The sequence below is a fragment of the Pimephales promelas genome, chromosome 4, assembly GCF_988280905.1.
Source record: "Pimephales promelas chromosome 4, fPimPro1.hap1.1, whole genome shotgun sequence".
In the NCBI taxonomy this organism is placed as follows: domain Eukaryota; kingdom Metazoa; phylum Chordata; class Actinopteri; order Cypriniformes; family Leuciscidae; genus Pimephales; species Pimephales promelas.
Genome location: NC_142772.1, coordinates 19272516 through 19285841, shown reverse-complemented (window position 1 = coordinate 19285841; position 13326 = coordinate 19272516). Strand labels below are relative to the sequence as shown.

Below are 13326 nucleotides of genomic sequence, written 5' to 3'. Positions count from 1 at the left end.
AATAAAGAAGCATTATTTTGAGAGTGTACCTAAAACATTTTTTTAATGCATCCTCATTGAACACCTACTTGTTTGTTTTTGAAGGCCTCTACAAGATCAGCAGCCTGATCCATATCCAAAGGAAAAGTTAGCCGTGGGCCAGAGTAGATGTCGGGCACATCAATATTGGTGTAGTTGAAATATCTCTCCCACTCTGCATCTCGGCAAACCTCGTTTTCTCTGAAGATATGTGAGATCAGATTTCCTACGAGGAAGAAGAACACACAGGATGCTTTTAGCATTGATAGATACCAGTGAAAAGCTGTATGTGTGGTATTTGTGTTTACATGCAACAGCTTCTTTTACGTTCACTGCTGGATGGAGTGAAGTTATCCATCAGGTAACCGAGAAAATTGTATAACTGCGTGAAGAGGTGAGAAAAAAAATATATGTCAACATCATTATAAATGTTGTTTACAGTTTTCTTGGTGATAAATGAATTATTCCATCCATCCCTTGATGGATGATTAGATTATGGTGGATTTCATACTTTGATCTGGTCTTGTAGGTCTGCATACTCCATGGACTGGAAGATGTTCCAGGTGTATCTGCGTCTTAATTCCTTGCGGGCCACGTACTGTCTGTACCAGCGCTGGATCACCACCGCTGCTTTCATTGCTTTCAAAAGAACATGACACAGGTTTACCATGCTGGCTTTTATAATTTGTCATGTCATGCAATCACTTTCAGGTCAGGCTTCTAGAATCACACATAACTCTGTGTAGTGTGCACTACTCAACAACAGTCAAACAAATATCATATTGGTGATAATAGAGGAATTTTGCTTACTTGTGGCTACTGCAGACATGCATGAAAAACAAGGCATGTTGAGAATATAAATGAGTTACTTATAATGACATTGTACAGAAACACCAGACAGCTGTGTTATAGGTGCGAGAGATAAACAAGGGCTTTACACAAGCTTTGCTGGACTGCCAAAATCTCACCTGGGATGTGTTTTAAGAAGATAAAGTTAAATTTACATATACATTTAAAACAGTACTCAACATATCATTCTTTAATTTAAACTAGCCATTCATATCCATGTTTTTATGTATAACATATTACCTTTGTCATATCTTTTATTGAATGCATTGTTTTTTGTGACACCACACCCCATGGCTTCTCCTGAATGCAGAACATAAGAAAGTCAGTATAACAAGCACTTTTCATCTCATTTAACACATATGAGACTTTATGAATCATGCACAATATCTATGCCTATTTAATGCAAACCACATCACGATTTTATTTTTAACTGCTAAATAAACAACACTTAATTCAGTAATACACAATGTTATTCATAGTAAATACTAAAATTCAGTACCTAAAGTGTAAACGTTACCACCCCAGTTACAGCTCCCCTTTTTCTGAGTGCAGTAAATCATATTGCAGATGAGATGAGAAAAAAAAAAATCTAGTACAATATTGCCAAGCTTTTTACATGAATATAGGCTATACACCTATATGATGTCGTTGTAGACGTTAATGAGATCCAGAGAGCGAGTTAATCTGAGGTCATTGCTCTTTTGCCCTGGGCTCAATCCTCCTTACAGAGCAGACGACGTCAACACGCACCTGTGCTTCAACTGTCAAACAAAGCCTCAATCTAAATAAGCTTGTTATTTCTTCAAATAGTTTAAAAAATATGGCTAATTATCTCCCACTTTTTTAAATCACGAGGACTCAGAGGTGAATTTTTTTGGAGTGTTCTTATTTTTTTTAAGGTAATCCTGAATAACTAGGGATTATGGATTTATAGACTAGTTTGTAAAGAAGGTTATTCATTAGCTCACCAGACACAATTACAAGACACTTATACACTAGTGTATTAGCAGACATGCTAGTTTTGAGGTTGACAAAAGCTCCCTTTACGCCAAAAATATTCTATTCAGTAAATAAAAATGTCTTCAATGATGGCATAATACTTTCATGTTTAACAGATTTTTTTCAATTTTGTCAAGTGATAATGTATGTTTACAAGCTGTTTATTTCATAAAAGTCCAACTTAATTAATTCAAACTAAATCCACACAATGGTCCCCAAGATGGAAACCCCTAAAAGGTTCATGAAGCCTTTACGGTTCTATATAGAAACTTTTCTTCAAAGAACGTAAGACATGTAGACATATTCAAAGCGTAATTTATCCCATACTAAAAATTGCCCCATTTAAAAAAAAGTGGTTTAAGATTTTATATTTTTATAGATCACTATTAAATCAGCTGTAGCTTTTAGTACCTTTTATGTGTCATGAAACAATTAAACCATAAAAGGTTTCAGCATAACAGATGAAAGATACACAAGCCTAACATGGGTAAAACTCACCTGGTGGTTTCCTCTTCTAAGTCCCAGAAGCTTTATTTCCACAACATGTCACCCAAAGGGATGTATCCGCCTGCTGTACTCCATTGGTGCTCGCTTGAGTTAGTCAATGTGAATAGTAGAAACGTAAATAAATCAACTTGTGAGGACACACATAAAGCATCGTCACAGGCTTCCCCATATCCCTTAGACCTTCAATGTCCTGACTATTTTCCTTCAAAAAAGAGAGAAGACCTTGTGTCGACCTCCTGAGGCCTTCACGTAGGTGTGCTTGTTTCTCTGCTTCTTAACAGTCTTCTGCTGTGTAGCTGAATTAAGTGAACAAGCCCCGAAGGGATTAAGGGTAATAGCTTGATGCGTCTTGACTGGACTTCCTTAGGAAATAGCATTTTCCTAAAGGAAGCAGATGGAGAAGTCTGTAAAGTATTTCATTTCTGTAATCAATACAAAGTAATGCAAGATACAAAAAAAATAATAATTTGAGGAGAAAGCAGTGTTTTTATTTTGATATTCTATGAGATCTGAGAGCCCTCAGTACAATATATTGTAAAAAGGAGGTCTGGGAAGGAGATATCAGATAAGCTTAATTGTGGTTTACATGTATAAAAGGGAGAATTCGTCTAACTAATGTCAATTAGACATTCTCTGCTCTCACGTAGGACTACATGCATGATTCATGTGATACTTACCTGCATATCTTACCTCCTGTGTTTCCTCCTCGTTGTTGCTCCTGCGTATCCAAGTTCCATATCCACATCTGTAAGAGAAAGACGACCATTAGAATATCTACATGGTAGCTATAATAAAGTATGTGTGTGGGGCTGTTGTCACCCCTGGTGGATCCTTCATCCGAATCTTCATCCTACCGTGAACTGCTGTATTCTCAATTTTTGCATTTCACCCGTCATCTAACCTTAATAGTATATCAATAAAATCCCATTGTGTTGCACTTATAATCTGTTCAAGTCTGTGTCTTTCAGGGCCCTATTTTAATGATCTAAGTGCATGGTGTAAAGCGTATGGCACAAGTGCACTTGGGCGTGTCCCAATTCACTTTTGCTAGCTAGCTTAACAGTGGGAAAAATACAGTGTTGCCAACTTCGCAATTTTTTAAATTACAAACAAAAGAATATATATATACATATACATACATAGATGTCAATTTCTGTATAATATAAAAACAGAACAAAAAAGACCCCAAAAACAAACAATAGGAAACAGAAAAAATGGGGTACAGTGCAATCTAGTGGCACCTTTGCATCCTTAGTGTTTTATTTCCTATAATAGATTACATCTAATATACAATTACTCAATTTCCTACAAATTCCTTCCGTCTCTTCTTCCACAGCAGAGCCCGTTTTTGGGTTTTTTAATCTCAAAGAAAAGGTAAGTATTTCCATCCTCAACAATTGCAAATTATTCAACAATTATTATTACAATTGCTTTCTAGTCTTCTATAGTGGGTGAGGTAGGTTGGAGCCATTTACGAGTGAGAGCCTTTTCCTGCCACCAGGAAACTTCGTCTAAAGTAGGCAATTGGCTTTATGCCCAGCTGCACTACTTCCTGAACTTCAGCCAGCTCCTTTGTTTCCTGTCTGCCATTATTGGCCAAATTGATTAATTCAGGTGTGTCTGATTATTGTTGCCATGACTACTGAGGTCAGGTACACCTGAATTAATCAATTTGGCCAATAATGGCAGACAGGAAACAAAGGAGCTGGCTGAAGTAAAATTCTGTATCGTATACACCATCTAATTATTTTCAAAGTGTCTTTCAATTCACATTTTTTAATTATTGTGACCCATATTTCTAGTGTGGAAGTAATCCATTGATATTCTTTATTTATATGGGCTCTTAGTAGTTTATCATCTGCGATTACTGCTTGGATTGGTACTTCAGAGAAAAAGGAAAGTTCAATTTGTTTCCATCTAGCTTTATAGCTTGGATTGCAGCAGCAAACTATGGCTCTTAACTGGGAAGCTATGGGCTAAACCACCTCTTTCTTTACGTGTACTGGAGAGCAACAAATTCTAGATTTTTTACCTTCCCAAATAAACCTTATAATCCATTTATCCCAATGTTTAAATTGTTCTTCTGAGACCATACTGGAAGTGTCTGAAAAAGATGTAGAAGCCTCGGGAGCATATTCATTTTAATAATATCCATTCTTTCCCCCAAATTCAAAAAAGGGATAACCCTCCACCTCTGGATATCTGTGTGAAGCTTACTATTTAAATGTCTATAATCTAGCAAGGTGTATTTTTTTGGCAGGTAAATTTCCCAAATACTTAGTTACATCTAAATTATAATTGATCCTATATTTTGTCCTTATTTGTTACGATGGAATAAAATTATTGCAAATGTCTTGTGTTTTTTTTTTTTTTTTTTACATTTAGTCTGTATCCTGAGAGTGCTAAATTTATCTGTTGACAAAAGGGTTGTAAATGATATTTCCGGGTCTCTCTGGTATATCATAACATCGTCAGCGAATAGCGATATTTTATGTTCATCTTCACCCATCTTTATCCCACTAATATAATGATTTTTCCAACTTCGCAATTTTGTTGCTAGATTTAGCAACTTTTCAGACTACCCATAGCAGCTTTTTTTTTTTTCAAAAAGCACCTAGCAACAAATTTAGCCATTTTTTAAAATGTATTTAGCAACTTTTGGGAAGTGACTTTAATAGGCCTATCCAGATATAGAGATTAATGCATATGGAATCTCTAAAGAGAACCTCTCCATATGGCTCTAGACGGCAAGGGTGTAGTGAGCTGGCACCTGCTTATGTCAGGGCACCTACAGGGGTTGGACAAAAAAACTGAAACACCTGGTTTTACTACACAATAACTTGTTAGAATGGTGAGGGCCTCATTTTGCATCCAAATACAGCACCAATTGACAGATAGAAGTCCTTCACAGTGACCAGAGGGATTATGAGCCGTTCCTCTTCCAGAACAGTGTCCAGGTCACTATATGATGCTGGTGGACTCGCTCCTCCAAAACACCTCAATAATATTCAGATCTGGTGACTGTCAGATCATGGGAGATGTTCAACGTCACTTTCATCTTCATCAAACCCTTCTGTCACAAGTCTTGCTGTGTGTGTTGGTGCATGATCATGCTGATACACGGTTTGAGCATCAGGTGCTCATGATCCTCCAGAAGGGTTTGGTAGTCCTCGGCAGTGTCGTGTCCATCAAATACAATCAGGATTGTCATGATATTGGAGCTCAAACCATCCCTGATCCACCCGTGCTTCACTCTGAAGATTGGCCGCCAGGCATATAGATGTGAAACCTCCAACATTGGCCAGTGTTTCAGTTTCATTGTCCAACCCCTGTAATCTTCCAATAGTAATTCAACTGCAGTCGCCACCATTTAACCTGAAGAGGGCAGCACTCAGAACTCAGACGTTTTTTACACCATAAATTGTACAATTAAAACACACCCAAAATGTCAAAAAATGTATGTCAAAAAAATTACTTGAATAAATGACTAGCATTAATAAAGCCCCAGTTTTAGATCGTTAACCTAAAAAATTGTTTTAGAGATTACCCTTTAAGATCAAGCTGTGAAAGTGATGCTCTTCAAAAGTTCTTTAAAGGGCTGCACTGTATAGAGAAATAAAAAATAATATGAAATTAAAACAATATGACTTTATTTGATTATAAAATCACAAAGGCTGCCATTGAATTATATATAAATATATGCACTGCAGGTTTCCAAGTGAAGCATGACACTGTGTTCATTTGCAAGCGCTGAAGCGAATATGGTGTTTCAGCTTCTCAGAGCGGCTTGGTTTATTAAGAAGACGCTAAACCAATGATACTCTCTCAAATTACTGAAACACAGTAGCATAAACGAACACAGTGCTGCATTACACTCTGAAACTCGCAGCAAGCACATTTATCTATTTGCTGACAAGTTGGTTTAACGTTTAAAAATTAAGAAATTAAGACGTAAACAATTACCGTTGTACTATACATTTTTTTAATTACATTGTTTTTATTTCAAATTTAAATATTTTTATTTAATAATAATCACGAAAAAATATAACAAAACAAATTATTGTTAAAAACATTTATTATTATTTTATTACTATTTATTAGTATTTGAAAATACTCACATTTATTAAATCACCACATTACACTTAAAGTCAAAACAAGTGGGAATGTGGCCTATGAAAACTCAAGATATTTAAGCTCTTGTAAACGGTGACCAAATCGTTCAGCCATAAAAGGATGATTCACACTCAAAAAAGTTTCATCATTTTATTTTCTATGCTGATGCACTTCAATACAAAAATGCCACAATGAATCTAGAATGATTTCTTCTTTCCAAATAGAGCTATTCAAGTCATCTGGTGAAATTTATTATATATTTTTATTATTATTATTGCAATAGGCTATATATATATATATATATATATACAATTTTTTTTATTATTATTGCAATAGGCTATATATATATATATATATATATATATATATATATATTCAATATCGTGAAGCCCTAATTTACAGATATTAAAATTAGACTCATTTCCATTGTGAAGAGCATGAAGAGAAGCAGGACTGGTTGGTAAGATCAGAATTAAGATGAGTTGATCATGAGAATGGCTCATTCCATCACTAACACATCTGTGAACAGAAAGGAAAGACCATTAACTATATTTAAAAGGTCAGCTGACAGTTGAGAAAGCACAGAAAAGACACGCGACCCAGTTATTCACCTCTTATCCTCCTTTCAAAAGCTGACAGACTGTTCAACTCAGTGTTGCAAAAAAAAAAATCCTTAATGACAAAATGAAGCTATAGTAACCTCTTACATTTTGATAGAAATGCTGTTTCGTTCAAAAAAAAAAAAAAAAAAACACTGGGTAGTGTAATGGCTTGTTCTTACATCTCTGACAACTGTTGTGTACTTCTCAGGTGTGGCGGCACTCATGACGGTTGTATAAACAGTGATCCTGGAAGGAAGAACATACATTAAAAAGAGCTTATTACAGAAAGTGAGCTGAAGACACAAACACTTAACACTACACAACCCTAAACCAATGCACTTACACAAATGTTCCAATTGTATTTAAGGCTGTATTAGAAATTATAAGATACTTTAGGGCTCCCACTAATCCAATGAAAGCAGTATCAAAAATCCATTTTTTGTTTGATATACTGTATATGGCGGTTCTTCCATTTTGAAAATCGATACATTTCAAGGTATAGTATCAAAGTAGTCTCGTGATAACATAGTGTAGGCGTCACAATTTTTTTTTTTTTTTCCTTGACTGAAAAAAGGTTGTGAAATACTTGCGCTAGGGTATAGGTAACACCCAGCTGACATCGACGAGTAGACGCGCCAGAGTATACATATTATAGGACGTAGGTAATGTTAGGGGAAAATTTACGACACAATCTCATCATTATTTACAATCAGCATTTGAAATTGTACAGTCTCGTCTATGTCAACTTAAACTGGTTTTAAATCTAGATAAAACCAAAGTAATGATTTTTTTCTAAATTCAAAGCACTACCAAGGAATCTTACTGAAATTATATCTTACCAAGGAATAAAAATAGAATGTGTTATGAGTTAGTTGAAAGTACCTGGGTATTTTATTTTGAAAGCTAATCTAAGCTAACTTTTAACTACTTTCTAAACTTAATCTTAAATTGGGGGTTTATTTTTAGAAACAAATCTATATTCTCTTTTAGTGCAAGGAAATATTTGGTATCTGCAACCTTTTTACCACTATTGGATTATGAAGGTCTGCTTTATATGAATTCCCCAGACAGTACAAATTTTTGGTTTAATTGATCCCCACTATCATTGCGTTTTATGTTTCATTACTGGTTATAGTTATCAAGCACATCATTGCACTTTATATGATAAAGCTGAGTTGCCATCTTTGTATACTCGAAGAAGTTTTAACAGGTATTGTTTTATTAATAAGTCTATTTGTGGTCTAATCCCTCTTATTTGTCTCTCTGCGTTTCTAAAACAAATGTTTGCTACAATCTTCCTTCTAATAATTTGTTATATCCTCAAGTTCAAACAAAGCTAGGAAAATAAGGCTTTAAATATAATGGTTTATCTACTTGGAATAATTTACAAAACATCTTAAAGCTGACTATGCTACCATCACTAAACGAGTGTAAGTTACTTTTAACAGACTATGTGTTTTATCCTTTGGTAAATTGCTGTTGTGATACTTGATTGTGTTTCTGTGTTTTAATGCGGATTTGTATGTCTTTGTTAATGTAGCTGCTATCTTGGCCAGGTCACTCTTGTAAAAGAGATTTTAATCTCAATGAGATTGTAACCTGGTAAAATAAAGAAAGAAAGAAAACTGGGACAAATAACTAACAATGTTGCGTTGTGTCAGCGGAATGAAAAAAAAAAGTTTTATAGACTAAATCCTCTCCTTTTTCATCTCTGCCATTCTCCTCTGCTCTAGCTTGCTCCCTCCTTTAGCTTTCTAATAAACCTTGCATTGCATTTAATGAATGTTGGTTCTGTGACAAATTCCTTTTGTTTCTCTATTGTAAGTCACTTTGAATAAAAGCATCTGCTAAATGCATACATGTAAAGGAATATCATCATATGGTTACAATATGGCAAAATAACAACTGTGACAAACAATGATAAATAAGTTAGTAGAGCAAGATGAGTTTCAAATCAGTTGCATCAGACATGAAAGAGGGTGAAAGTTCAACAGATATCAATGCTTGAACTGTTGAAGCTGAAACAATGAGTGTTTGTGAAGCTGTGTGAAAAAACAGAGGATTCACAAGACCTGGTTCTAAATCTCTTTAGGATAATACTTAAATTCTGCATTGAGTTGTTAATCCTGATAATAATAACCTCTATGAGGAAGTATATACTGTAGTATTTTTGGACTACTGGTTACCACATATGAGAAGTGATCACTCTACTTGAGGTCATTACAAGACCATAAAATATCATGTGATGGGTGAAAATGCAAAAATGTCCTCCTTACCTATTACATACAGGATTCACAGATAAAACCTGTGAAAATTAAACTGACATGGTCACTGAATCAACACATTGTTCAATCAATTATTTAATGAAAGTACATACTATCAAAAAACACAAATATCATTAAAGAAAATCTTTTTGATTTCCAACAGCAAAAATTTCAAATGATTGAATGCATAATGAAAACATTTATACACGCACATTTTATGGTACATTAACAACTGTAGAACAGAAGTAAATGCCATAACCTACAACAATAATAAGCAGCCAAAATGGATTTGTTCATTTACCTCATACAGGGAATCCATATTAATATGGTTTTGACCCGTAGAATTTAATGCTTTCATTGCCACATCTCTAAAATATGAAGTAAAAAAAGACCAGGAAATGTGAGGAACAATGCTTTGTAAATAATCCCTCATTTATGCTCTCTTATTATTGATAAAAAAAACGAATTGTCTGCTTGCCTTCTGTCATCTCGTTTAGGGGCGGGTAGCCAGTGGTCATAATTTGTTTCAACTCTATACCAGCTAAATAAGCAACAGTCAAAATCACAGGTTTAGTAATGTTAACACTTTCAGGAAATCACTAGCAGTATATAACATGGTCAAATGGAAGCCTATTGAAGCATTGTCATCACTTTTGCCTTTTATTTTAATATTTTTTTAATCATTTAAAAATGATGGTTGGTGCTTACTTTTCATGAAGTGTATCCAGGGGCCAGATGTCAGCTGATCTTCCCCTGTCTCTGGTAATGACCACACCCTCACCCGCATGAACACCACCCAAAATGTAATAAACATCTGTGATGATCGGCACCTTGGCCAGCCTCACTACCGCATCCTGGAAATCCACAGCTGCTTCAAGAGTCTGAAGAGAATCAAATTCAATGCAAAAGTCAAAAAAGATTCAATATTCAGTTAAATATTTATTTGTAATATGTGTTCTCTCACCTCTCGTACTAGCCAGCTAACCGGAGAACTTTTTAATAAAATGGCTGAAATTATGTTCTCCCACCAATGTCCCTTATCTGTGGAAATACAGACATAATAAAATCTGTGTAAAATTCACTAGATGATCTCTTTTAAAAACAAACAAATCAAACCTACTGCGTTCATTGCCAGACACTGTAAACTTGTTGGGACTCTGTCCAGTCCACAGCCCAACGTAACCAGCAAAAGTGGTTCCTCTGTAGGCCACCTGTCGACAAACAAATTTCAGAATATAATATTCATGAAATAATCAGATAGAGTAAAAGAGAATGCGTATTTGGCGTGCTGACAGGATGGCTCCAAGCTCGGATTTTGGCCCGAACCAAGAGTGCTTCCTCGTATCCCTGGCTAGGATAGATAGGAGCCAGCCAATAGTGGCGGAAGGATGCAGAAAACGGTTGAGGAACGTAGGTGAGTCGGCTTTATAAATTTAGGTCTCTTCTCATGCTGATTGCCCGGGAAGACTTTAGTTTAGCGTACAATAGCTGGGTTTCATATGACGTCACGCCACTGCGTTGCCATGGCATGAAATGCAGATGGAGGGCAGGAAGTGATTTGCTGTATTTAGAAAGCACTATAACAAAATCAAAATGCCTGTGTTTTGAGTCATTTATGGTTACTTGAATCGATCAAACCACAAGCAGTTTTTATCGTGTACCAAAAGCTGTTGTTCGTAAGGGGGGGAAAATGCAAGAAATTGTCTGAAAAACTCCAGAAAAATGGCTTGCAAACCTACGTCTGCGGTCGGGGGGAGCCGAATGGGAAAATGCCCATGTGTGTAGTGATCACTTCGTCAAAGGTGAGTTAATACAACTTAAGTGGCTATGTTTGTGTAAAGTGTAATGTTTCCGAACTTTGTAAAGTCAAAGTTTGCCTGTAAGATGAGGTAGTTGCTGATATCTACAGCCTCGATGGCAGGAAAATCTCAATTCAGTTGAAAAATCGCTCCTCTTCATAAAATAAGGATCACATCCAACATATGTTTGATTTTTTGTTCATTTCTTTCTCTTGTAATAGCGTGTAAAGTAGTACAATACGGACTTTCTTCCATCTCGTCCATTGCACTCTTCAGTCCCTGCCCTCCATCTGAATTTTGCGCGTCATCATAATCATGTGACTGAAACACAGCTATTCTAAGTATTAACTAGTTCCTTATCAGCTTGCATATTACAAGGATATTGGCTGTTTATTACTCTTAAAGCACATATTAAGGCATGACCATATTCTACATCCCTTAATCCTACCCAATACCTAAACTTAACAACTACCTTAATAAGCAGTTTAGGAGGAGTTTACTGAGCCAAAAGTTGTAGTTAATAATGAGTTCATAGTGAGAATTGGAGCCTAATCTAAAGTGTGACCGATGGATCTTTTGGACGTGTTCATCCCAAACTTTGTTAATAAAACATTATACAAATATAAAACATAATCACTTCATTACCTTTCCATTTTTCATGAAAAGTACATCTAGAGTTAGATTTCTGAGCACATCATGGGGATAGTCCAGGTTTCTGCCATGGTATATATTTCCCTTTGTATCCTGAGTTACAATACTGGTGCAAAACCTGAAAAAAAAAAAAAAACCAACCATAATGAATGTTGAAAAGAGGCTGACAGCTTTCAAAAGTGTTGTACCAAAAAATTCAGAAAAGTTCAACAGTTCCTATACACTACTTACGCAGATACTTCATAGGCAAAGTTCAGCAGCACAATATCCGAGATGTCAGTCCCATAGAATGATGCCATGCCCTGTATTTCTCCAGCATACGGCTGTGGGATGTATTTCTCCAGAGCATTCACTATAGGTTTAATTGCAACATGAACCCATTTGGGAACAGTAGAGCTGCAGAAGAACACACAAGACATAGATATGCTGTGGATTTGGGATGATGATGACAAACAATGACTAAACTTCCCAAAAGATCACAAAGATCTACAAAGTAAACAACAGGTAACGTTAAGTGACATAACGATTGTAATTTGTGAATAAAAGGAGAGGAATGCCTTCTTAGCAGCGCTTTAACCACGTGATTCATGTTTGCATTTATTTATGCTTTGTGAACTTAAACATTTGCTGGTCTGTGATTACAAATTTTGTGTGTAAACTTTTTCAACTCGCCAGGTAGGTGAAATTATCTTATGGCTAACAAAAGTCTTGTCAAAATTGCAAGAATACCATCGAAAGCACCTTCTTTTGTGCGCGCGTGCGGTATCGATACTTACTCGATCACATCAGATGCAGCTTTTCTCAAGAAATTAATGTCATAGAGGTTCTTCAGAGGAGCCCATCTCTGATTTGCGGGCACGTCCAGACTGATGTTCACCACTGGAGGAGAGAAATCAGCTGTCGATACGCAGAAAAAGGTCACGGCGAAAAATAGACAAATCTGAAGCTTCATGGTGAATGCTGAACACTTCTGTCTCTGTTTCTTGATAGCGACATTTGAATAAGCGAAACCAAAGAGTTATTCAAACTGCCCAACTTCTGTAATTGAAAACAAGGAACTGTGATTGTTGTGACAGTAACACTTTCACCACAAGGGGTGGTGTCCACCGTGTGTGAAACATGGTGTGAAATCAAAGGCAGGCATATCGTAGCTGGTTGGTTTCAGTGTCCAAAGGCTGCTGAGCTCTTTCTGGGATTAATAGCGCGCCTATTGCCTGCGACGGTAAACAGCACTTCACTGTTCATATGACTTATTCATGCTTAAAAATAAGTTTTTACAAAAAATAATTTGGAGCAAGGGAAAAAAAAGAATGCGAGTAAACTGCCCAACATATAAATAAATTTGATTTTTATTAATCTAATACATTTTTAATACCATTGATTCAATATTTTTTTCTTTTTGCTACAATTTATTTTCTTTCTTTCTTTCTTTTTCTTTTTTTAAAGATAGGATAATACGTAATTTTATTACAGTGTCATATATCACAATGACTGTAGCCTAACTTATGTATTTATTTTAATTTT

General features: G+C 35.7%; 2 protein-coding genes across 6 annotated transcripts in view; both read right to left on the bottom strand.

Moving 5' to 3' along the window:
* ppef2a (protein phosphatase with EF-hand domain 2a) overlaps nucleotides 1-2974 on the bottom strand; it is a 33661-nt gene extending 30687 nt beyond the window's left edge. Inside the window, exons 1-6 of one of the 5 annotated variants that reach the window (XM_089130084.1) lie at nucleotides 2596-2974; nucleotides 2365-2457; nucleotides 1108-1167; nucleotides 530-657; nucleotides 346-400; nucleotides 69-244 (exon numbers count right to left, since the gene is read on the bottom strand). In XM_089130084.1, coding sequence (XP_088986210.1) covers nucleotides 69-244; nucleotides 346-400; nucleotides 530-657; nucleotides 1108-1159 — 411 coding nt within the window. In that variant the 5' untranslated portion in view covers nucleotides 1160-1167; nucleotides 2365-2457; nucleotides 2596-2974. Of the gene's footprint in view, nucleotides 1-68; nucleotides 245-326; nucleotides 401-529; nucleotides 658-828; nucleotides 1081-1107 lie in introns of those variants that run through there. The other 4 variants (XM_039659969.2, XM_089130083.1, XM_089130085.1 and 1 more) reach the window with 4 other exon arrangements.
* A 3648-nt stretch (nucleotides 2975-6622) lies between these two features.
* LOC120470030 (N-acylethanolamine-hydrolyzing acid amidase) lies at nucleotides 6623-12885 on the bottom strand. The gene is made up of 11 exons (XM_039659408.2): nucleotides 12579-12885; nucleotides 12034-12198; nucleotides 11797-11920; nucleotides 10473-10563; nucleotides 10317-10393; nucleotides 10061-10233; nucleotides 9831-9893; nucleotides 9654-9720; nucleotides 9365-9393; nucleotides 7268-7334; nucleotides 6623-7005 (listed from the first exon to the last, which is right to left on the bottom strand). The coding sequence occupies exons 1-11, from the start codon at nucleotides 12752-12754 to the stop codon at nucleotides 6997-6999; spliced, it is 1041 nt and encodes a 346-aa protein (XP_039515342.2). The 5' UTR covers nucleotides 12755-12885; the 3' UTR covers nucleotides 6623-6996.
* Between the last annotated feature and the right edge of the window lie 441 nt (nucleotides 12886-13326).

Bases quoted from the DNA above. Each gene is read 5' to 3' on its own strand.
- LOC120470030 (XM_039659408.2), bottom strand. From the start codon at position 12,754: ATGAAGCTTCAGATTTGTCTATTTTTCGCCGTGACCTTTTTCTGCGTA. The intron at 11,921-12,033 runs GTAAGTAGTGTA...TTTTTTTTTCAG, and splicing joins TTTGCCTATGAAGTATCTGC to GTTTTGCACCAGTATTGTAA. The intron at 10,564-11,796 runs GTAATGAAGTGA...GTTTGTCGACAG, and splicing joins TTTTCATGAAAAATGGAAAG to GTGGCCTACAGAGGAACCAC.